We start from the raw sequence: 22,293 nt of genomic DNA, 5'->3' as shown, positions 1-22,293 counted from the left end.
CGTTACGCCGTTTGAACGGGGGCGGATACGTTAGGATAGAAGGCACGCGACTGTGTAAGAGAATGAAATTTTGTAGCAAAGCGGAGGCGAAAGTATCGCGTGTTGTTGTTACTTTCATAAATAAAAGCGCACGAGTCGGTGGTTCGAACAGCTGCACGGACGGCAAAGGTGGACACCTCTGTTACACGGGTTTGCGACGGGTGTACGCATTGCCGAACGGTGAAAGGAAGGTAACGAGAGAAGTTAATGAGTATCGATAACCGCGGAATGTCGTACCACGCTATTTTCACCAGTGTCCTCCAGCATTGCTTTGATTTATGCCACCTGGCCGACACGAATTAACCTGGCGCCTAACCGAATCAGCAGACGCGGAAGAAAAATGCATCTTCCGACGATAGATTAGATAGCGGGCGCCTGTAGACGCGACATCGATGTCGCGGTTTGCGATTCAGGTGTCGCCTCTGTAAAAGGAACACGCGTCGATCCCGTGTATACAGCGTGAAACGGAGTCTTTCCTTTTAAGCAAGCATCGATCGACGCGATGGTTTAGCCAGAGAACGAACGAGTGTTTCGTCGAACAAAGAAGCGTTTCACGAGTACGGTTACATCGACGAGGATCTATTGTTTCGCCACGAAGGAAGCAATTATCGCGGCTGCTGGAGGCTGAAGTCGCGAAGACCCGTCGCACTTTTCCACTCGCTGCGACGCGACGCCCCGCGCCGTTCGTCGAATGACGGTAGAACGGAAATTTTAAAACGATAAGATAAGTCTGCTGGAATCGAGACGAACCATCTCGTTACATGCCGCTCACGACTCGAGCTATTCGAACGGCAATTAAACTAGCTGGTACGCGCTTTGACCGGGTCAATTATGTCGTTAACGACCAACGGCAATCGTTTCGCTGGAACTTCCTTTAAGTACCATCTGCGAAGAGAATTCGTGGAAACGGTAAATTTTCTTGCAGATGATTCCTAATAGTCCCTCCTGTCGATCCAGGCGTTTGTCTGCCAAATGCCGTTCTTAATATACATATACATAGAAACATTTTCAACGCGAAATTGTTGGTTCGTTGCGTAAGCGTCCGGTGATGTTCCGGGACGCGTCATCGGGAAAACAAATGGAATAAATTGTTAATTTACGAAGAAGTTGTTTACATCGCGATTACGTAAATCGAAGTTGCGAAGAGGAGTCAGGCCATGGAGGTACGCCGAGTACGTAATACATAACGTGAATTACTCAATCGATCGGGAGGTGAGGCGGGAAACTCGTTTTCGCGATTATAAGGATTCGCAGCTGCTCTGCGCGATATATCGAGAGATTCGAGAGGCGATATCGCCAAGGATACCTCCCTCCGGCTGTCTCGGCATTTTCTTACCTGAAGTTTGACGCGTGGCTTGGCTTGGTGTCGTTTGGCGTAGCTGTTTCTGCTTGGGTGTTGCTCGAAGGACGGTGGGAGAGGAGGCTGAGATCTTCTCGCGGCTTGATCGTTCGCGTTGTTTGGCTTATTCCTTATGGTAGCTTGATTGTTTGCGCGATTTCCATTCGCCGTTGGCGTGATCGCGTTCGCGTTCGTCGCCGGGGCTTCTCGGTGGCTTTTCGTGCGACGAAGCAGACGGCGTACGGTGTTTTTTACTGTTGCGGCCAGGTGAGTGCCACCTCCGCCACCTCCGCCGCCTCCACCACCACCGGCACCACCCCGTTCACCACCGTGTTCGTTCGCACCTTTGTACTCGACCATCTTTGCCCTGGCTGTGGGCGTCGGTGCTACTTTATGACCAGCCGTCTCGGTCACGTACATGCCAGCCAGGTTATCCCCGCGTGGCGCAATACTGGCGACTTTTCTTTTATCCGTACGCGCAAAGGTTATCTCCTAGCAACCCCTCCGACCGGTGTTCGAAGCTGCCTGCTTTTGCTCCTTTCCTCCACTTTCCTCTCGCTCTTCTCGCTTCGACGCGTTCTCGTCCACCTGTACTCCCGGCACCCTCTACACCAGCACGCGCATCCCTCTCTGCTCCTTCTAACCACCAAGGTTTATTCTCGTTTTTTTCCAAGAACAACTACTTCTCCAACGCGTTCTTCCACTTCACGTCGATCCCGTATCCCAACGATACACGGATTAAGCGGAACGATTCTGTTGAATTCTTTCGTGCCGAGATCATTGAATCGTCGCAGGAATAGTCACGTTTCTCTTTCCACTCACTAGCTCAACTTTGTACTTTCGATGTAGAAACCGATCGCGCACTCGCGCGTGTTCTCACCAGAATGCTTTTATGATAGACAACAATGGTTTTACTGCTCTGGCAGTAATCCTGCGAGAGAAAAAAATATTCCAAATGACGTAAGCGGTAAATTTGCGAGTGGCAGCGCGACCTCTTTTTCCTTTCAACGCGCGTGGATTTGCGGTTGAAATTTCACGAAGCACGGCGAGGCAGGAAGGCGTTTGGGAAAGGGCAAATCTGCAGAAGGTGCAGGTGTTTTGCCTGATCGGCGCGGCAGGTGCAAATTCAGGGGACCGGGTTTCGCGAGCTTCCACTTTCAAACTTCGACCATTGGATTCTTGTTCGAGAAACGGCTGCGGTATCTAATCGAATCCCGCTACGATTTGTAAACAACGCTGCTGCAAATTCGTTTGAGTATCGTTTATGCTTGGCAAACTTATCTAGACGGTAATCGACGAAAAGATTGTTGACCCACGACGAAGACGTCGCGACCGGAACAGTGTGTTTTTGCTCACTCGTCACGCGTCGTCGATAATGGAATTTTCTACGACGGCGATTAATCGAAGGTTATAAACGCGCGCTATGAATCGACAACGTCGATTGAAGAAGTTGCGCGCGACGGGTAAACCGCGAACGGGTAACAAACGCTTCCCTACGACTGCCGAGTCTCCCAAGGATGGAGTAATAAATCGGGCATCGATCGGTGACCCAAGATTCGCGAAATATCCCGTGATCCGACAAATCGTCCTTGCCTTTACCGTTTGTTAGTCGATAACGCCGTTTTATCAAAAAATTATGTAATCGATTCTATTAGAACCGATCACTTTGGATTATAATAAGGGATTTTATGCCGCGGAAGCAGGGGTAAATCCACTTGAGCCGGAATCCACTTAAATCGCTTGTCATCGATTCGAATTGCACGGAAAATCTTTTGTTAATGCAAACTCTGGTTATTCGACCGTACTTTCTTCGAAGACACCCTTTGAATCGACGAAATCGGTGGTGTACGATTTATGCTTAACCAAATCCGATCGCGATACTTTAAAGGGTTCATTTAACGAACGAAACTACCTACTTTGAGTTTGTAGGTGTCTCGAACTCTTGGCAGCGTCGATGGACTTTAACGTATGCGCGAATGGGTCTCCTTGAGAGCTCGGTGGTGCGTATCATTGTACCCGCACGATGCATTCTACCCACGCCACGCTGCACCATGGACAAACTTGAATGAAATTTCTTATTGCCTCTTCGCGATTCGAAAATACGTTTATACACTTGCACCTAACCAACAATGTTTAATTATTCGATTCCAAAGGGGTAAAATAAGACGCGATCGCGTTCGTACCGTGGTGAACAATGGCATGGATTTGCTGGCCGATCGAGCGCGGGGCAGAGACGAGGAGGAACGCGTGCCCGACTTCCTAATGTCGTTAAGTTAAACGAATTAGGCCAGTTCTTCGATACGCGGACAAGTACGTAACCTTAGACTATATAGCGTGGCTACTATGACGTACGGTAAACGACCACGTCCACTTTGCTCGCAGCATTTCACAGAGAGTCGGACAGTTAACGACTTTCCAACGGTAATTGCGCGTGCTGAACGTTAATGAAACCGCGATATTGCACGGACGTCTGCCTCCGACGACCAAGTCGTTCACGAAATATTCCAACAGTGATCCACGTAGGTTCGATTCTCCGGTTGGTGCAACTACGAGAACGGCTAGAGGGTATCGGCTGGAAGACCGGTTCCACTAGATTCCACGGTGAAACGGCTCGAGAGCCAGGCGCGGGAGAGTAGCATTCGAAACCGAGCATTTTGTTTCTTCGATGTTTCGCGTGGAATCGGCAAAGGAAGGAAGGAGTTGGTATCATGGTCGCGGATGAACCTGTTGCATCGATGGGCAAATTAGAAGGCGAGGCGAGTACGCGATCGGCCACGCAATGTGACCGATCGTTACCCGCGTCACGCATCGTCGGCCATTCGCGGCTCTAGTTGCCAGTTCAATTGATAAAGCTACGACAGTCAATGTCACGAGTCGCGGCGTAATTCCTCTCGTGTTAAATTCGAGAACGATCAAATTCCATATGGAATCGAGCGATTTCGAAGCGGTTCGATCGGGAAATCCGACGTGCCTTTTTAGGGCGTCCCCGGACGAACCTTAATAAATAAGCGACACGAATCGTCCGATTGTACGCGGATTAAAAATCAAGTCCCGATCGAATTTATCGACCATTAAGCGTTTTTAATTTCGCACGACGGAGACCGTTATCCGTGGTATCGCAGCTAATCGCGTCCTTGTTCGACCCATGTAACGTCTGTCAATAACTATACCACATCGTATATGTCTATCGATAGGATTAATGCTCCCGATTTGTCTTCCTATCGCGTGCCAATCTGCCCGTACCATTATGCGATTCACGATCGACCCATAACCGCGTGCTGGAATCAACCTATCCATCCGTAATGTTAATTATCGAATAGCTCGTGTTGCTCAGCGTTTCGGATACTCTGTGTCTCGCACAGAGATCCTTGATTAGTATCCTATTCTAGGATCCTAAATCGAGCACCATGCGTTCGAAGAGAACAAAACGGGTGCGGAGCGGAGCGGGGCAGATCGAAAGAAATCACGGTGTATACCTTGAAGTAACTCGTTCACCTTCTCTGGATACGCGCAGCGTATCTCGGCTACGGCAGGATGAGTCAAACGACATTTGCATCCCACGGATCGATTATTCCTCTCGCACTGTCGACACTCGCGCCACGATAGATACTTGCATCGAAAAGCGATTACAAGAGGACGAGGGGAGGTCGGGGTGTTAAAGCGTCGCGCTGCCACGTGCTTTCCGACTTCGTTTACCGTATCCTGGTGGACGGAAATCAAACGGAAGACAGGGTGACTGGCGTCGATGGAAGTGCAATCGACGGGCCGGTTCGTCGAAGGAATATTAGCGAACAGATCGCGCGAGTGTGCTGCTCGATCGCGAGTCTCCGGCTAACTGAGCGTAGAACGGCCGTGACGGGGACACGCGAGCTCCGCTCGAGTCGAGCTCTTTCGTTACTGGATCTTACACCGCCGATACGCTTCGGCCCTCTCTCTCTTCTCTCTCTCTCTTACTCTCACCCTGTTTCTCCTCTCTTTTTCTCTCACACATCGCATCGTGTCTACATGTGCACGCATACCGACGCGTTCGAAGCACACAAACGCACGTTTCATCGAGACACCGGGTAGCAATGAGAGCAAAACAACCCGTCCTGCACCCTGCTTTTTCTCGTCTCGATGCGCTTCGGAAAATTCGCGGATTCGACCCTCGCGACTCAACCCTCTGACCGGCGCTGAAACGCGTCGCTCCGACTATCCGAGCGGTAACTTTCTCAAGGCGCATACTGGATGTTTCATAACATCTGGGAAACGCTTCGACGATAAACGTTGGACACGAAGATAATGGAAAAAGTTCGTGTAAACACCGTCATGTCACATTTGACCTTGTTTCCGAGTACGGACATTTTTCTATTTTTATAAAAGAGTAACGATTTAACAAAACAAAAGAGAAATACTTTATTCAGAAGTAGCCTGTTGCAACGTCCGTCCTGAGCTGCCTCTTAAGCCGCAATGTCGCAACGTAAACGATCAGGGTCCACCTTTTGCAGTTAGTATCACTAATCCCACCTGTTTCGCTTATTTTATTCAACGAGTCGTTTCGATCCTTTGTTCCCATACACGATGATGCATCATTTAACAGCGACAGCGGTTAAGTATTCGAAACGAGAGACGAGAAAAATAATTGCAACTGGAAAACAAATTCAAGTGTTCTGTTTTTATTGCGTTTATGTTGTTCGTTAATAAGCTGATTGGGTAACGTTACGAAATATCTTGTGGGTGGAGGAATTTCGCGATCAAAGGGTGTCGCGTTCAAACGAGCCGATCGGGGTTCGAATTTTGGTGGCGGGATAAGGGCGACAGGTCTGATTGATGATCGGTTTCAACGAGCATCGATACGGTAATTCGTGCGGGTATCATCGGATAGCATGACGTTTAGTCGATGAGGTCAGTAGGTGCGCTTACGAGTCAGAGACTACGAACTTCTTTTATGCACTCTGCATTTACTCTAGTCACGCGTAACGTCGTTCGGTGCATGCATTTCTGCGTGCATCGAATGCCACCGGTTGAATAGAAATTAAACAGACAGCACCGCGCCTAGATACGCTCGTTGTGCAACGAATAACGCGATCGTATCAGAGAGAGAGAGAGAGAGAGGCACGGAACGGAGGAAGTTTCAAACGCGAAGAGAATGGAGAAGATAGTTCGGGATGGAGAGGCAGAGAGATGGATCCATTAGATTAATTGACTTTGGGACTCGATACATCGTATAAGACGCGTGGAACGAGTCTCCAGCGGCTGGTCTCGTGACTAAAAACCGCGGTAATGTCAAGGTGAACTTGTACAACTTTGATGGCATTTCCTTAATTTCGTTACTTTATTCTGTGCCTCTTGCTAGCACTCGCTCCGAAACGATGCAGATCAAAATTTCTCGTTATTGTTAACTCTTTGACTGCTATGGACGCACATATGCATCAGGTGAAAGCTGTCTGTGCAGACTATGGACGCACATAACGTGTCCATATTTAGTTTCTCGCATATTTTAATCATAATCAAATGAAAGTTATCAGTGCGTATTACTGATACTGAAGCAAAAACAAAAAAATGAAAAAATAAATTGAGAAGTGACACAAAGTAGAGTACTGAGCAGTCAAAGGGTTAATTCGTAAAAGAATGGTTTGTGAAATGAAAGCGAAAGTCGCATAGCGAAATCAAATTGGAACGAACGCCATTATTGATCCTGCGATCGAGTGCGCGTACACATCCTTGACACCGTCTCTTCGTGCGCGCAAAGATCAACCTACTTAATCAGTGGTTCATGGCGTTCAGGGAAAAACCGAAGGGTGTAACACTATTTTAACGCTCCTTACCAACAGTTGACACTAAAAAACAATATCCTACATATCATGTCTACCATGCAAATCGCTCTTACACAGCGCGAACGATGACCCAGACATACGCTATTTTTATCACCATTTTCGCTCAATTATCCTTCATAAACGAGGATCGAAATTCGATTCATTTATGACGCTCGCGTCGCGTCGAATCATTTCTGCTCGAGTCTTAAAAATAAGTTTGCTGTCACGGATGAATCAATAACGCTGAAAATGTTTATCGAACACGCGAGACACCGCGTAAACAAAGTGGAATCGGACCAAAGATCGTTTACCTTTCATGCATTTTTATCCTTTCAATCGGAGAAAAGCGCTTTTTCTTTTTTAACAAAGATGCATGCAGAAAGGCATTTCCACATGTATAGACGGCAAGATTTCTATCTATGCCTCTTACGTTTCACTTTTATCATTCGTATTCTTCCGTGATTCATGACTCACAAACACATTCACCAATTTTTTTTTTCCCTCCCCGTGAACATTACGAACTAGTCATTTTAATAAAGAGTGACGCAATGGCCGCGACCCCGCTCGCCTAATCGCTACCGTTAGCGTCATTTCGATAAAAAGGAATCGCTTATCCGTTTCGTCAACAACGATTTCCGTTTCGAAAACCTCGGAATCTTTCGCGCCGTTGCGTTCGTGCAAGGATGCTGCAGATGGATTTAACCGAAAATGCTGCTGCGTTATTTTGCTTGTTTTTCGTGCTATAAATACGCGTACGATACGTGTCCGGTAGGAAAATTGGATCAAGTAAACGCCGGTAGCATCGATCTTCTTTATCGTTCCCAACGAAGCAATCGCAGGAATCTCGATTCCGCGAGCGAATTAAAGGTAGAAATCGCGATTGTTGGAGATTTGCAAGGTGACGAGGCAATATAAGGTCCAGTTTGCGAATAAAAAGCGAATCGACAAGTTTCTTGAACCTTTCAGCAGCGTTCGCGAAGCGAATCAATTCAATTTCAACGCACGCTTGATTCATCTCATTGTCAGAAACGTATTTTCGCGAGAATGAAAGTTTCAGACGATCGACCGTGTTGAAAGAGAAAATGTGCAGCGGGCAAATGCACGTCGGTTCTCGATCGTTTGATCCCAAAAGGGAAGACGAGTTTAAAGATACAGGTATTCTGAGATCGGAGCGGAAGTACTTTGTACTTTGTTAAAGATTCACGGTTTTCGTCCGATCCCCAAAGGTGGGTATTATTATTGCTGTACACACGTGCCGCGTGCGCAAAACCTTCGATTTATCGATCCCCCAAACCCGTATAATCAACACGAAGTGGGTGAAACACGCGTCCTTGGCATTGTATTAAGAATAGAAGCGCTCTTGAAAGGAGTGCACCCGTAAGAAATGCGTTTTCGCCGCATATTTCAAAGAAATCAAGCGTTCTCCGAACGTTTCAATTTTCCTTTCGAGGAAAGCAGGTTAGAGAATTGCGAAATGTCTTGCGTTGTCGAATTTTTCGACGAATGATCGTCTCGGACAGTTTTAACCGTGCGCAGTCTCAGAAGCGATGCAATCGAGAAAAAGACTTCCGTTGATCTTGTAGCCGTCCCGAGTTGAACGGTTGCTCAACCACGTTTTTCCTTTCTCTTTTTTCCTGTTGCATCTAAAACAGGGAACGCGTATTTCTCGACGCCTTGTTCTCTTAAATTCCACGACGTTCAGCGAAGGAAAGAGAGCGTTCGCCAGTTGAACAAACAACGCCTGGTTACGTTATGGCCGATAAGTCGGGCACGATTAAGCGCAAGGCAAAGTTTCTCGCGGTGAGAGATAGCGGGGAAGCGGAAAATATTTACCAGTATTATTGAATCGATACCGCGACATCGCTTTCGTCGTGATCTCATCGCAACGACAACGGGACCAACCGAGCCAACTCGAGTCGAGTTTGCTTACGTAATCGCAGCCAGGAACGATATAACCGCGAAAAAATGCCTCTAAGGTGTGGTTTCCCTTTAACGAATCGGTTCTACAGCACGGTGAAGGGGCTTGATCCATTAGATATTAGAGTACTTTGAGCGAGAATTTTCATTTATTTCCATGGAACGCGTGATCCCTCGACCCAATAGGAGGAAAGAACAGTGGACACTGTGTCTACAGAATTAATATGCTGAATGGCAGTGCAAATGGCGGCGTGCAGTACCGTGGAAGTCGATTCATCAGCGGTGCAACTATTCCACATCGATCGTTTCATTTTCCAATTTAAGCCGATTGCTAATCACTTTGGAGAAAGTGCAATAGCACCTTCGTATACGCGACTCGAGCAGTGTTATACGGAGAACTGATATAGAATTTTAATTTAGAATTATATAGAATTTTAGTTATTCAAAAAGAGACAAGTTATCATAAAAAAAAAAAAAAAAAAAAAAAGTGGGAACCAAGGATTTGAACCGAGGACCTTTAGATTGCGAGTCATGTGTTTAACCACGGAGCGGATCCATGACTCGCAATCTGAAGATCCTCGGTTCAAATCCTTGGTTCCCAAAAAAAATTTTTTTTTTTTATGATAATTTTTATGTAATAGTTATTCAAAAAGAGACAAATTATCATTAAAAAAAAAAAAAAAAATGTTGGGAACCAAGGATTTGAACCGTGGATTTCTAGATTGCGAGTTGTATGTGTGAGTTTGTCATACTTCAGAATGTAAGCAGTAACTAACTGTAATTGTTAATATCTTTTAAACAATTAGCCGTCTGCCCCGAAAAGGGGGTATAGGCGTGTTCAGCTCGACGAGCTCTACAAGCTGGCAAAGTTTCATTAATAAGTGAGTGTAACACTTGGGTAGTTCCCCTTGTTAAGCGACAAAGTTGCTCTCGAAGGTATTGTTTGCATTTTTTGACGCATCAGCGATAAATTAGCGCCCGAAAGACACGGAATGGGCGATTTAGTGGGACGAAATGAAGAAGCTAACCCTTTCGAGCTGCGAATAACAGTTAGTAGCTGCTATCGTGGCAGGAATCGCTCTCGAACGAAATCCGTAAACGAACCTGCGTTGGCTAAAACCTGATACGCGTGTCCGATCGATGCATCAAGGGGGCGGTACTCGAATCGGAGCGAAGATTTTCGGTGGCTGCTGAAACGGCAACATCTCGCCCAGATTTTTCGTGCTCACGATAAGCTGCTTTTCTCGGGAGAAAGGTCAAGGTTTTGTCTGCTTTTTGTACGTCTTTGTCTTTATCGAACGTTTCAATTTTCTTTGAAGGAAAACCTCTGATTCTCGGACAGGCGCATCTCGATTTTTGGGAAATTTCGACGACTAGGTGCGCCAAGTTTTGAAGGTAAGTCCTGCTTCGTTCGCAGTCATCCAACAGAGGTTTCACGGGGCTGTTCGCGACAGCGACTTCTCGTAGGTGGAGATCGACGTGAAAACAATTGACACGAGTCGAGGTTGCAGCGCTATCGTGAAGCTGCACCAGCTCGAGGACAATTGATTCTCGATGAGCGGTCGTGCTACCATTTATGGCAATCACCCATTCGTCCCTTTCCTCTTAGCTGTTGTTCGCTGCAGTTTTATGAATGCACGGAAGTTCGACAATGCGTTTGGCAAGTTGAAACTTCTTGTCAGCGACGAACAATCGGCGAGGATTCAGAATGCATACAGTATCGTTGAATTATTTGTATTATACGCTCATCTTCTTTCCATAAATAATAATAATAAAGACTTTTGCGGTCTAATTCCTCTTACAACATAGGATAAAATTCATTTTCAAATATTTTTAATCTAGCGTGTGGATGATGTGCTGTCACAAGATCCAGCAATAATCTTGATAAAAGATCGTCTTTCGAAATTGCTTTATATCGCAAACTCATTGGCTCCGTTCAGCCAGGGTACAGCCAACAAAGTGCATCGTCGATCGCCTGCCTTTGTCTCCTCTCACGTTACACGGATTCGAACAGAAAGACAGCGATCGCCATCTGGCGTTGCCTTCTATAATGTTTCGAAGAGCAAAACTCTACCGGTGATTTGCAACGAATCACCTTTACCGGAAGTTCGTCCGAACGACGCGAACGCTGCAAATACCGCGCGAATTCTTTACAGGAAAATTAAAAACACACAGATATGGGTCTTAGAAAATGCGATCGATTCAAGAGATAATAAAATTCAGAGCAAGTTATAAAGAATTTAGTACGCTTTTTATTTTGACCTTTAACCCTTTAACGACTATGAACCCTGGGGTGAAGTCCAAGAAAATGGCGATCGTGGACTAAAGATCCATAATGCATTAATACACGATTGATATCGAACATATCAAAAGTAGATGCTTCGATAATTTATTTCTGCCACGAACTGTACGCGATCCTCAAGGTCCATACGCGTCGAAAGTATCGAAGCTGAAAAGCTAACGAGATTGCGAGGCGATATTCGAGCGGCGATCGATAGATCGCTATCATTTTGTATGAAATTTGAAAATTTGAAAATTCGACGAGCGACGAAAAGCAAATTGCAGACCGATACTGTACGTATAGAAAGGTTCGAGTCGACGTGGCTCGACAAAATGGCCGAGGGGGCAAGGGAGGAGGAAAGAAACATCGAACGCATGACGGTCCGGCGAATTGGCGAAATGCCGTGGACTAAATTCACGCTTAACGAATAATTATAAACGTCAACGTTTAAGAAAGTGGCTAAACTTAGGCGTCAGCTAACAAGAGCGCTAAGTTCGCGGTCAATCGGATCCGCGCGATTCAAGGTGAACAAATAACCCCTTTAAGCTGACAACGCGTTAGAAAATCCTTTCGAACGACCCTGCAGGATAATCGTACGATACCTAACCCGACAACCCTTTTTCCTTCGCCTTTTATCCACGATACTGGCCATTAATCGATACTCGAACGGTCGCGTGCGACCCGAACGATCAGCTACTTCGACTATTTTTATCTAGCAACGACCGATGGATATAGTTTAATCGTCTACACTTCCAAACTATTTTAACTAACTTTGTGCAAACTCTTACTCTGTCTCTAACACGTTGCTTGGCACCGCGGACAGGGAACGTATAATAGATACGTCTAAATTCGGCAATACGTAGCCATTGTCAAGAATGCGCGATCTTTACATCAGCATCGACGATCCAACGCTCTTATTTACCGATTCTATTATAAAGTATATTCCACCATACGCTGTATCGCTATAAATAAATTAGCAAATTTCGTTCTGTTTATCCCTTCAACTTAAATGGTCATTTTTCAAGCAGAAAACATCTTCACTTTTTGTTACACGTTCTTCACGAAGCGTGATAAAAAGTGAACGAAGAAGAGTTAATTTATCTTAAAGACGACGTATGCTAATATGATGTATTTTCCTCTCAATTAACATGATCTTTCAATAAACGCATCGTTAAATTTCACGAGTGTTTTTTCCTTTTTTTTTTCACTCGAACGATGTGTTCTTTGGATAACGGGTTAATGAAACGGTGATTTTCGCGGACGAAAGTTAAATAACGTTTTCTGAGAAAGGTGAGCAGACGATCGGAGTGAACGTCATCGGACTCGTGGACGTCGCGTCGCCGCGGTTCGAATTGAGCTCAACGAACAATTTAGCAAACGAAACGAGCTGTCGCGTGGCTTGCCGACGGAAAGAGCGAAACTCTGGCAAACGGGAAGAAAAGAGATACCGACAACGGGAAGAAGAGTCGCTCTCGAGCCTAGTTAAACTCGACTGGTTGTAGGAGCGCGACGTTCGTAAACGACTCAGCGCCCATACAATTCTGCCAGACGTCTAATTCGTCGAGATTGAAGAGACCGGTAACGCGACACTCGACAAAGCCGAAACAACGCTGAAATCAAAGCTTTTTCTTCCTTCTTTACGTGCTCGTTATCAAACAACCGTTCGCTTACCTTACAATTTAGTTATCTAGAAAGAAACCTCGTTGCTGAACGGCGATTTCGTAAACGGCCGTGCTATCGAAACCATATTCGGCCAACGAGTCCTGTTCAAGGTCTAGGAAACCTCCTACGCAAGTTTCGCAGATGAAAGAGTTGTACGCGATCGCGTTGTCTCTCGAGGAGCATCGTGCTTCGATAATGAAAACGTGAAAGCTCCGGTGCGCCGAGGATACGTCGGCGAGTGTGCTTAGTGGCCACTGGCGAGAGAAAATTCGAAAGCAACCAGTCGTGAAAACCTGTTCGGCCGAGTCATCGCGACGACTATTGCTCGTTTCTTGATCCGCGAAACGGAATCGGTGATAGCCGAACGGGTGATCGCACAGTTTCCGCCGATCGAACTAGCTTCGATTTCACGTATCGGATCGGTATAAAACGGGCAACACGCTTTCGTGTTGTTTCTCGGCAAGCATTTTGCTGTTAGTATTATATCGCTGGTCAAAGACGTCACGAAGCACGTTTGAATCGCGCGTATTTCACAACAGAGCAACATTACCAATAATGCGTGAACGATTATGCTCGGACGATGGTTCGCGTTCCTTGGGAAAATGATAGTTATCAGAGGATCGAAGATGCAAATATTTGTCTGGTTAAAATAAAAGAGAATTGATCCTGTTTAAATAAAAAAGAATTGCCGCAAACGCGCTGCACCTTTTACCGAGCGTAATCGTTCGAACCATACCCTTAACACGTTTTGCGTGACGAGGCACATTATCGACCGACGAAACGACGACCGTGTTTTCTCTAACTGAAACAACGCCGCTTCGTTTCTACCGGTTCTGCTAATTTGCTTCTGTTTTAAAGTTTCAGCAAAAACATGATCGCGTCGTTGGGCGACATTCTTGAGAATCGACGCGTCTTGAGACTAGAGCTTGTGTATCGACTTGGGAAACAAACGAACCATGAGCTTGTATTAAGCCGCGCATGATCGATCAGAGGGTCACCGGTGAATCCAGCAAACAGGGTGCACTCGTGACATTTTCAACCCTCGTTCGGTTACGAAGGAACACGCGTTAGAAGGTCGGCAAACGACGATCACGAGGAAATTTTGCTTGCGTTTTTTAACGCGTTCGTTAATTTGGTCGCCGTTTCGTCGTGGATACGGAAGAGCTACGAATAAACGAGCGTTGGCGTGTCTGATATTTTCTCTACTCACTTTGGAGTTTGTGACGTGGTCGGCCGGCACTGATTCTGGAACAGTTTGTAGAGTGCTCCGCATACTAGCGGACATTGTAGGCCAGCCAGTTTCACTGCCTCAAACCCTCCAACGGTTCGACGATGCACCCTCTCCCCCTACGCCTGAAACAGAATGCACCCGAAATATTAGCAAGATTTCTTTCTCCTTTGAAAAGATCGACGAATTTCCACAGCCTACGAATGCTTGTGCCTCGTTCGAATTTACTGTTCGACGATCGATCAGAAAAAGAAACGCGACGTTTAGAATCCGCTGATAACGCCGAAGATGGTCGATCGTCGGGATCGAAGTCGGTTTCGAGGTTCGACGAGAGCTCAATATTTTACGAGACGATACAAACGAGGACACGGACCCTGTTGCATTAGGTCAGCCATCGAAACGGACCTATACACAGGTAGGCGAGAGAGTGAATCATACCTTGCTGCCGGTCGTACATCGGAATGTAACATCGGGCCAACTTTGACTCTCGCTCGTCTGCTCCGTGAGAGAATTCTCCCGTTTTATTATCATTTATTATTCACAAGACAAGGCACATATTTGAAAGTATACAAAATGCACGCTATTTCAAAGAATAGTATACACCCTATATTAAGAATGTGTTAGAGAGATTAAATCAAGACGCAAGTTTCTGAAGTTTTCACGGAAATGCGGTTGACGATTGTACGAGTGCAATCGATGTAATCATACTTGCTATACTGGTATCACTGAATGCTAAACTATATAGCGGGAATCTTAATTGGAGCATCGAGCTTATAGTCCGTAAGATATTTAAGCGGGGAATAGAAGGATTAAAAGCTTCGAATATAAACGTCGTTTTATTTATACGTTCGCGAAAATAGAAAATCGAAGTTTGAATGGAAGAAAATTCGCAGGGTGAATCGTGTCGCGAAATAAAACGTCGCGGTTCGACGACATTCCCCCGGTTTGATTTCTGCCAAGGAGTCGATCCGGTTGCATGGAACAGGAAGCCGCGGAAACGGCCAATCAATGCAACAGGAAAAGAGGGACAACGAAAGAAAACAGTACGTACAAAAGTGTCTGTAAATTGCGCGCGGTGTTTGCACGTTATTTCTGCACGAATTGCACGAACAGAATAAGGTTGGCGAAAGTCGTTCGGCGTGGAAATTAATAACACCGAGGAGATCGTTTTGAAACGAAAATCGAATTGTTGCACGCCGAGAGAGAATCGCGGTGAAAATCTCGTGATTTCCTCTGGTAACGATACACGTACTATGTTCGTGATCTTTAAAGACCGAGCATTACTCTTTCGCAACTTTCTCGCCCGCATAAAACATACATGGCACGCGAACCATTTTTCTTACTCGCCGGCGACGACACTGTGACTTAAACGAATGTAAGTAAGTACGAAACGATTCACTCGAAGGAGAAAGATTTATTATTTACGAGCGCCAGCGGATGTCTGCGAACTTGAAACTTTCAAGGAAACTCGGAAGAAGATGCTGTTCGACCCGAAAGATATTCGCAAATCGCGTAAACAGAGTAAATTCGCGACGCTCGCTTCACCCCTTTTGCCGAGGCGCGAGGCATAAAGTGAGAGGATCGACACACTTCCGCCTTTGGTCGACCGCCTTACGACACAAAAGCCACAGACAGCTCGACTATATAAAATATTAAGGAGACATATAACACGGAGAAACTCGGTCATTTGATTCCTGAAACGAATTCTCCGTTCGACTTTTAACCGGCTCGATTCGAAAGACGGAAAAATTCTGCTCCGTTACGCAAACATTTTTACGCGCCTTATGCAAAGCAATTTTGAGACACGACCGGATCCCTCGGTAATCCTAATGGTAATCGTTTCGCGATTCGAATCCTTCCACCGGGTTACGGTTTTCTTAGCTGAAGAAACAGGTGTTTCGAATATACTTTTATTCGCTCGACACCTGTGAGACATCGTCGACTAATAATAGCGACAAGCGCGAGCATGTACGTAGCTCGAGGTTCAGTGACGGACCTCCGCTCTTCACGGAGCGAAGAAAAGTTTTTCTCCCGAATGTCGCGAGAGAAAGGCAGCCGGGCAGATGCGGACGTTCGGTATCCTAAGCTGTAAGATCGCAAACGCAAAATTGCTCCCTTCGATGTACTAAAGTAATAGGTTGCGTTAGACGAAAGTGGGCTAGTCGGAGTGGCGCGGAATTAGGTCCTAGTCCGTGTCCCTACAAACTGGGTCACCGGTACGCACGGAGCTCCGAGATATGCCCGCGCCTCCAGAACCGCCCGCACCGCAACAAACACCGCCACGACCGCTATTTACCACGATCCTTTTCCTTACACGCGAAACGGAACGTCTAGCCATAATCGTTTCGCGGCTGGAGAACATAAACGCAAAGAAGCCAGGAGTTTCGGGATGGGAACGGAGTACGAATTACAGTAGAGTTTCCCTGTTTCGTTTGTTTTTACCTCGCCTCCGATTCTGAAGCGATGCCCACGAGGCAAGAGTATTACATAAAGCCACGAGAACCGGGGTTCCATAATGTAATCCAAGAATAAATCGTAGCTGACGAGTAACGATGAACTCTCGCTCAGAGGGATTATTTCGTAGACGCGTGTGTCGAGCGTTCGGATTCGAGGTAAAAGCATCGGAATCAAGAAAGATGCGTTTGTTGATCGTCGATTTCAATATGGACTCGTCGCAGGACAACGTGAACAGTGAGAATGATAAAAAGGAACGCTCTCGAATCGGTGAAACGTTTTTCGCGCAACGACCGTGTTTGCATTTTGAGAAATGCCGCATCGTTTTAAGAACAATACTAGCGGTTTGTTAATGCGAGCGGCGAGTACCTTGACGACCGTGAATGAGAACATCCACGACACGATTCGTAAAAATGTAAAATAATTTTTAAAATGTTTGGAGATAAAAAACTTGGCTTGATTATTTATATATGTATATTCGATATCGATTAATCGACTATCGTTGTCGCGATAGTCGTTTCCACGGCGATTCGGCAACGAATGTGATTAATTTGAACGACTGCGAGTGACCCTCGGAAAGGGAGAAGAGGGCCACGGGCGGATAATAAAAGAAGCATTTCGATCGAGCAAGAAGTTGTGCCGATCGTGTCGCACGGCGTGCACGAGGAAGTGGGCGGTCTCGAAAACGCTTTCGAACTGTCAAACGACACGAGCACGATACACGAACTTATGTATGTACGTACATATGTACGTCGCTCCGTGAATGTTGCCGTTTCACTTGTGTCTTGTATCGAACGATAGCTTGAACAAGACGAAAAAGTACGTATGCGAACGTGTCATGTCGGGAGCAATTGGGAAAATTCGATACGCAAATCGAATTGGAATAAAAGTAATTAGACGGCCGGGCGCGTGAAGGAGGAACGCGTTTCCTTGGTCAATTTCGAAACGTGATCGTGACAGAGGAACGAGGAAAATGTGGGGTTAGAAACGACGAGCACGAACACGAGCACGGGAACGGGAACGAAAATAAGAAGGGAAGCCGGGGACAGGAGCAAGGAAGCCTTTTCGTAGCCAAATCGGAGGGAGACAGAAAGGAGAGAAAGGAAAAAAGCGTAGCGTCTCTCCTCGCGACGAGCTTCGCTGGTAACCCCTTCCCCGTTATGTCTGATTTTTTGGATACTTACCACGCTTACACGATCGTGCACGCAAGCGAGCAGTCATACATGGGCACAGTGCGCGCGAGCGCAGGTACATACGGCACGTACACGCGAGCACACGCGCGCACACACACGCCAGCCATACGAACAAAACCCACACCCACTTGTACTGGTAGGTAAAGGATGCAACACGTTCGGGAATATATCACTGGTTCGTTATGATACGTACGCGTCAAGATGCATATACACGCGTACGAATACGAAAGCAGCACGCGTTTATCTAAGGTAAAGCCTCGGCGTCGATGTCGAGGTGCGCGACGAGGACAGCGGTGGAAGCGGCGGTGGCGGTGGCGGCGGTGGTGGCGGTGGTGGCGGCGGCGGTGGTGGCGGTGGCAGCAGCACCAACGGCAGTAGCAGCACCAGCGACTCAAGCCTCGTCTGCCGCATGCAGCGAGCCTCCGATCTGGGATCGGCGACGTACGCGAGAAAAACACCCGGGATACGGTGGCGAACGCGTACCTCGGTGGCCGCACATCAGTATTCGGTCGTATGTGGAATCGCGAGCGCGCGCGCGCTCGCGGTTGCTCGGTATCTTTCTTTCTCTTTCTCTCTACACCCCTTCTGTTTCACTCTTTCGTTCGCTCTCTTTCTATGCCCTTCTCTCTCTCTCTCTCTCTCTCTCTTTCTTTCTATATCTCGCGCGCACCCTGTCTCTCTCGCTTGTTTTCTCTGTCGCTCTCTTTGAGTGTCCGTCAGTAACCTAGAAAGCGGTGGCGGCGGCCATTCAGGATTACGGGACTCCGTCCGTACGTCCGCCTTGTCCGAACGACCGTGCGAGAGAACGAGAAACACCGACGTGGTACAATCTATGTCCTGTTTCGAAGGCGTCACTCCAATACTTTTGGTCCTTCTTTTCGAACGTTCCTTACGAAGCAACGTATCCAAGAATATTCATGCCGCGAACGCGCATACGCACATACTCTGCATTAGACGTTCGACGACGCGACGACAACGCGTTACTTTTCACGATACCGTGGGACGCGATCGAGATCGGCCTTTAAATCGTAAAAAGGTTCACAAATATGACACTGTATTTTAAACGCACGCACTACTCACTAGCCGCGATCTTGCTCGAGAGAGCGCACCTTCGCCACGACAGATCGGCGAGAGCACTACGAGGCGATGGGTGTGCTTCGTTTATCAACGTTATGCTGTTTCGTCCGATACGATAAATACAAAATCAAACAGCCCTTTAATCGAGCCTTTTCAATACAAGAGATATTTACCCATTTGTGACAGATTTTCTGCACGAGACGCACCACATTAACGACCGTCCCCCACCTATTACCACATACAGACATTACCACACTTCGATTTTTCAAGATGGCGACGCGCCGTCGTCGGGCCGAAACACGATGCGGACGAGCAGTAAAGTCGTGGCGCTACGATCGCACCAATCACCGATCCGCTACGTCACGAGGAACGACACGATTACCCGCGAACATTTGAATTGTTTTTATTCACCATACCCCTTTTGAACGATTCGATTTAACTATTTTTCGACGATTCTCGAACGATTCGAGTGGAGGAGATGTCTAGGAAAGATACGTCTTCTGATATTTTTCTATGAATATTATTGGGCTTATACACTCGTACAGTTTTACTTTGCTTATCTTGAATTTAATTTTAAAATAATGATCTGCCGGCAGGTAATTTAATCGATAGCAAAATATTTCTGTAACAACTCCTCGTATATGTCTTTGTCGCTTTTCAGAAACAGGCAAAAGATTATTCTATCCATCTGCAATTTCAAATAGATATCAATATCGCGACACGTTTTTTCGACGATCATACGTCACCAAGATGAATTCTTACTGCGTCTCTGTTATCGAGTAGGAACTTCTTAACCGTCGACAGAGCTATATTGGCTGCGGGTCTTTGAGGATATCCATAAATTCCCGTCGATATGCAAGGGAAAGCGATTACGCGTAACTTATTCTCTCTGGCAACTGCTAGACTGTTTTCGTAACATTCCCTCAACTTTTCTGGTCTCTCCCCTTGCGGGCCAACCGTATGAATGACATCTAAAACATTACATCTGTGAAAGAAGCTTGCTTTTTCAACCTGATCTAGTATACTAACACTTTGCAGGCAACATATAACCCCCGGTTATTTTAGCCTCTCCGACATGACATCCTCCCAAAGTAGCACATTCTTTCTTTAAATTTGGTCCAGCAGCTTTGTGAATAGCTCCATCAACTGCAGAATATTTTGTATCCTTTAATATTAGCATACTTGTGTGTCAAGTGTTTCCAATAAACATTTCTATGTACCTCCACCACCGCCAAGCAGACTCGAGTTTGCAGCATTAACGATCGCATCTATTTCAAGAGACGTGATATCACCTTGCCATATCGAAATTTTCTTAGTTACATCTTCGTCGACTTTTTCGATTTTCTCGAGGTTCATTAGACCGATATTAGATTTATTTTTGTTCCAGTATTCCACCCATGTTGGAATTTCATCTAACGTGGTTACGATTCCCTTGTAATATTTTCTTTTTTCCTCTAACGGCATCGTCAAGAATTTCTCTGTTCAACAGGAACAACGACAATCAACCAATTTTTCCTGCTATGTTCTGTTCGTCACGTTCGCAAATGAACATAACCGTGTACAGGATTTTGGAAGGACGATAATTTGCATCTCAAATTCTCATCGTTTCGAATGATCAACACGAATAAAGCTTATGTAACTATCGAAATAAATAAAGAAAGTATTTCTATCCCTTACGTTTTTCCTCTTCGAACGACATCTTCGCCTCAGGACTGACGGATGCGGCAAAACTCTTTCCACCCAAGAAATTCTGAATGAATGGCCGAAATACAGTGATTACTGCAAAACGATTGGAGTGGCTCGCCTGGAAATCAAACAATTTCTCCTCTCACTTCTACGCAGTTTACTCGGCCCTTGGTATCTTGACGTCTCTTACTCTCAGAACGAACATAATCTTCTACTGCAAACAAACGTTAACGACTTGTGTCAGTCATTGATTCATCACTCCTTGAAATGGATAATCAAATCAGAACTCAAATTTTCCTCCTTTCGCATCAGACCTGACCTTATTAAAGAAATTATGTACGACAAACTGATTGTTTTGTTTCTATCCTTCAGCTACGATCATGACCGGTGTAAACGTATATAGAAACGAATTTGTCGCTAGAGTAACTAAGCGCCTGTGTCGACATCTGATGGAGAAACGAGCAAACCATCATCTTCCTTAATAATCCTCTTATCCTGTCTACTTACAATTAGATTGTTAAACTATTGCGCTTTACAGCTTAAATCCCCCCTAACTAGAAGCTAAGAAGTGATTCCAACGTTCTTATTCAACAACACTTCTTCGGTACAGACAATAAGGAATGCAACTCCACTAAACGAAATGACAAAGCCGGTACAAGAGACAACATTCTTCGTGTTCACGATCACCCGTGTCCGAAATTTTTCTAATCTAAAACAAACACACGCACATATATATGTTGATAAGTTATTAAATTAGTAAAGTTTCGAAGCAATTCAAAACTTCTACCAACGCTGTGATTGGTCGTTCCATTCGGCGTGCTCTCGTTTCAGCCAATCAGATTCGTCGCTGTGTGAGTGGGTGTGCAGTCTTGTAGCATAGTACAGCATTCCTCTTCGAAGCTTCGTCCGTTTTGCACGCTTTCACAACAGGTGAGATTAAATTTTCTCCAAATATTAAATTAATTTGTCTTTTGGGTGTTGAAAATACAAAAAAGAGAAAGAATAGCCGAAAAGAAGTCTAGCTGTTTGTTTTTTAACATTAATTCGACATTATCTTCAAAAATACGTGAGGTAAAATTTTTTGCTCTTGTCGTGAATAGACAATGAAGTTGGAAGAACAGAATCTGAATTATTTTCCCTTTATATCAATAATTACTTTAACATTATTGCATTTTTTCATGTTTTCAACACATATTTCTCATAATTTACTGTTATAAATCGTGATGCTTGATTTTTCTGTTTTTGACTATTCTGCCGATATAGATACGAAATAAAGAAATATTTCCTTCATTTATTCTGCTTTTACATCGACAATTTCTTAAATCCCGTTAATATCTCATATTTTTTCTACTTTCTATCCTACATTATGATGTTTTAAGTTGAAAAAAGTAATCTTGACTTTATTTCAATATGGCGTCGATAATTTTTAACGAACCTTTCCCTTACGATTACTATTAAAGTTTCGAAGCAATTCGAAACTTTTACTAACGCTGTGATTGGTTGCTTCATTCGGCGTTTTCTGATTTCGCCCAATCAGATTCGTCGCTGTGTGAGTGGGTGTGCAGCTTGTAGCGTGGTGCAGCATTCCTCTTCGAAGCTTCGTCCGTTTTGCACGCTTTTAC

The 22,293-nt window shown here is 45.6% G+C and overlaps 2 protein-coding genes across 10 annotated transcripts in view; both read right to left on the bottom strand.

Annotated features, from left to right (window-relative positions):
- LOC117600878 (serine/threonine-protein kinase MARK2) overlaps window positions 1–14,381 on the bottom strand; it is a 41,943-nt gene extending 27,562 nt beyond the window's left edge. For 2 of the 7 annotated variants that reach the window (XM_034316872.2, XM_034316877.2), the window contains exons 1-2: window positions 4,855–5,276; window positions 1,376–2,309 (exon numbers count right to left, since the gene is read on the bottom strand). In XM_034316872.2, the coding sequence (XP_034172763.1) occupies window positions 1,376–1,798 (423 nt within the window). In that variant the 5' untranslated portion in view covers window positions 1,799–2,309; window positions 4,855–5,276. Of the gene's footprint in view, window positions 1–1,375; window positions 2,310–4,854; window positions 5,277–14,243 lie in introns of those variants that run through there. The other 5 variants (XM_034316876.2, XM_034316873.2, XM_034316875.2 and 2 more) reach the window with 5 other exon arrangements.
- A 5,108-nt stretch (window positions 14,382–19,489) lies between these two features.
- LOC117600880 (macro domain-containing protein PG1779) lies at window positions 19,490–21,110 on the bottom strand. Of its 3 annotated transcripts, none has more exons than XM_034316880.1 (6): window positions 20,991–21,110; window positions 20,663–20,882; window positions 20,206–20,463; window positions 20,015–20,131; window positions 19,748–19,956; window positions 19,490–19,673 (listed from the first exon to the last, which is right to left on the bottom strand). In XM_034316880.1, exons 2-6 carry the CDS (start codon window positions 20,682–20,684, stop codon window positions 19,587–19,589), a joined length of 693 nt encoding a protein of 230 aa, XP_034172771.1. In that variant the 5' UTR covers window positions 20,685–20,882; window positions 20,991–21,110; the 3' UTR covers window positions 19,490–19,586. The 3 variants fall into 3 exon arrangements, with proteins under 3 accessions (XP_034172771.1, XP_034172772.1, XP_034172770.1); XM_034316881.2 differs by having other exon boundaries at window positions 20,663–20,885; window positions 20,991–21,107; XM_034316879.2 differs by having other exon boundaries at window positions 20,663–20,789; window positions 20,862–21,075.
- Between the last annotated feature and the right edge of the window lie 1,183 nt (window positions 21,111–22,293).

This window comes from Osmia lignaria, chromosome 16 (assembly GCF_051020975.1).
Source record: "Osmia lignaria lignaria isolate PbOS001 chromosome 16, iyOsmLign1, whole genome shotgun sequence".
Lineage (NCBI taxonomy): Eukaryota > Metazoa > Arthropoda > Insecta > Hymenoptera > Megachilidae > Osmia > Osmia lignaria.
This window is presented reverse-complemented; position numbering and strand designations above follow the sequence as displayed.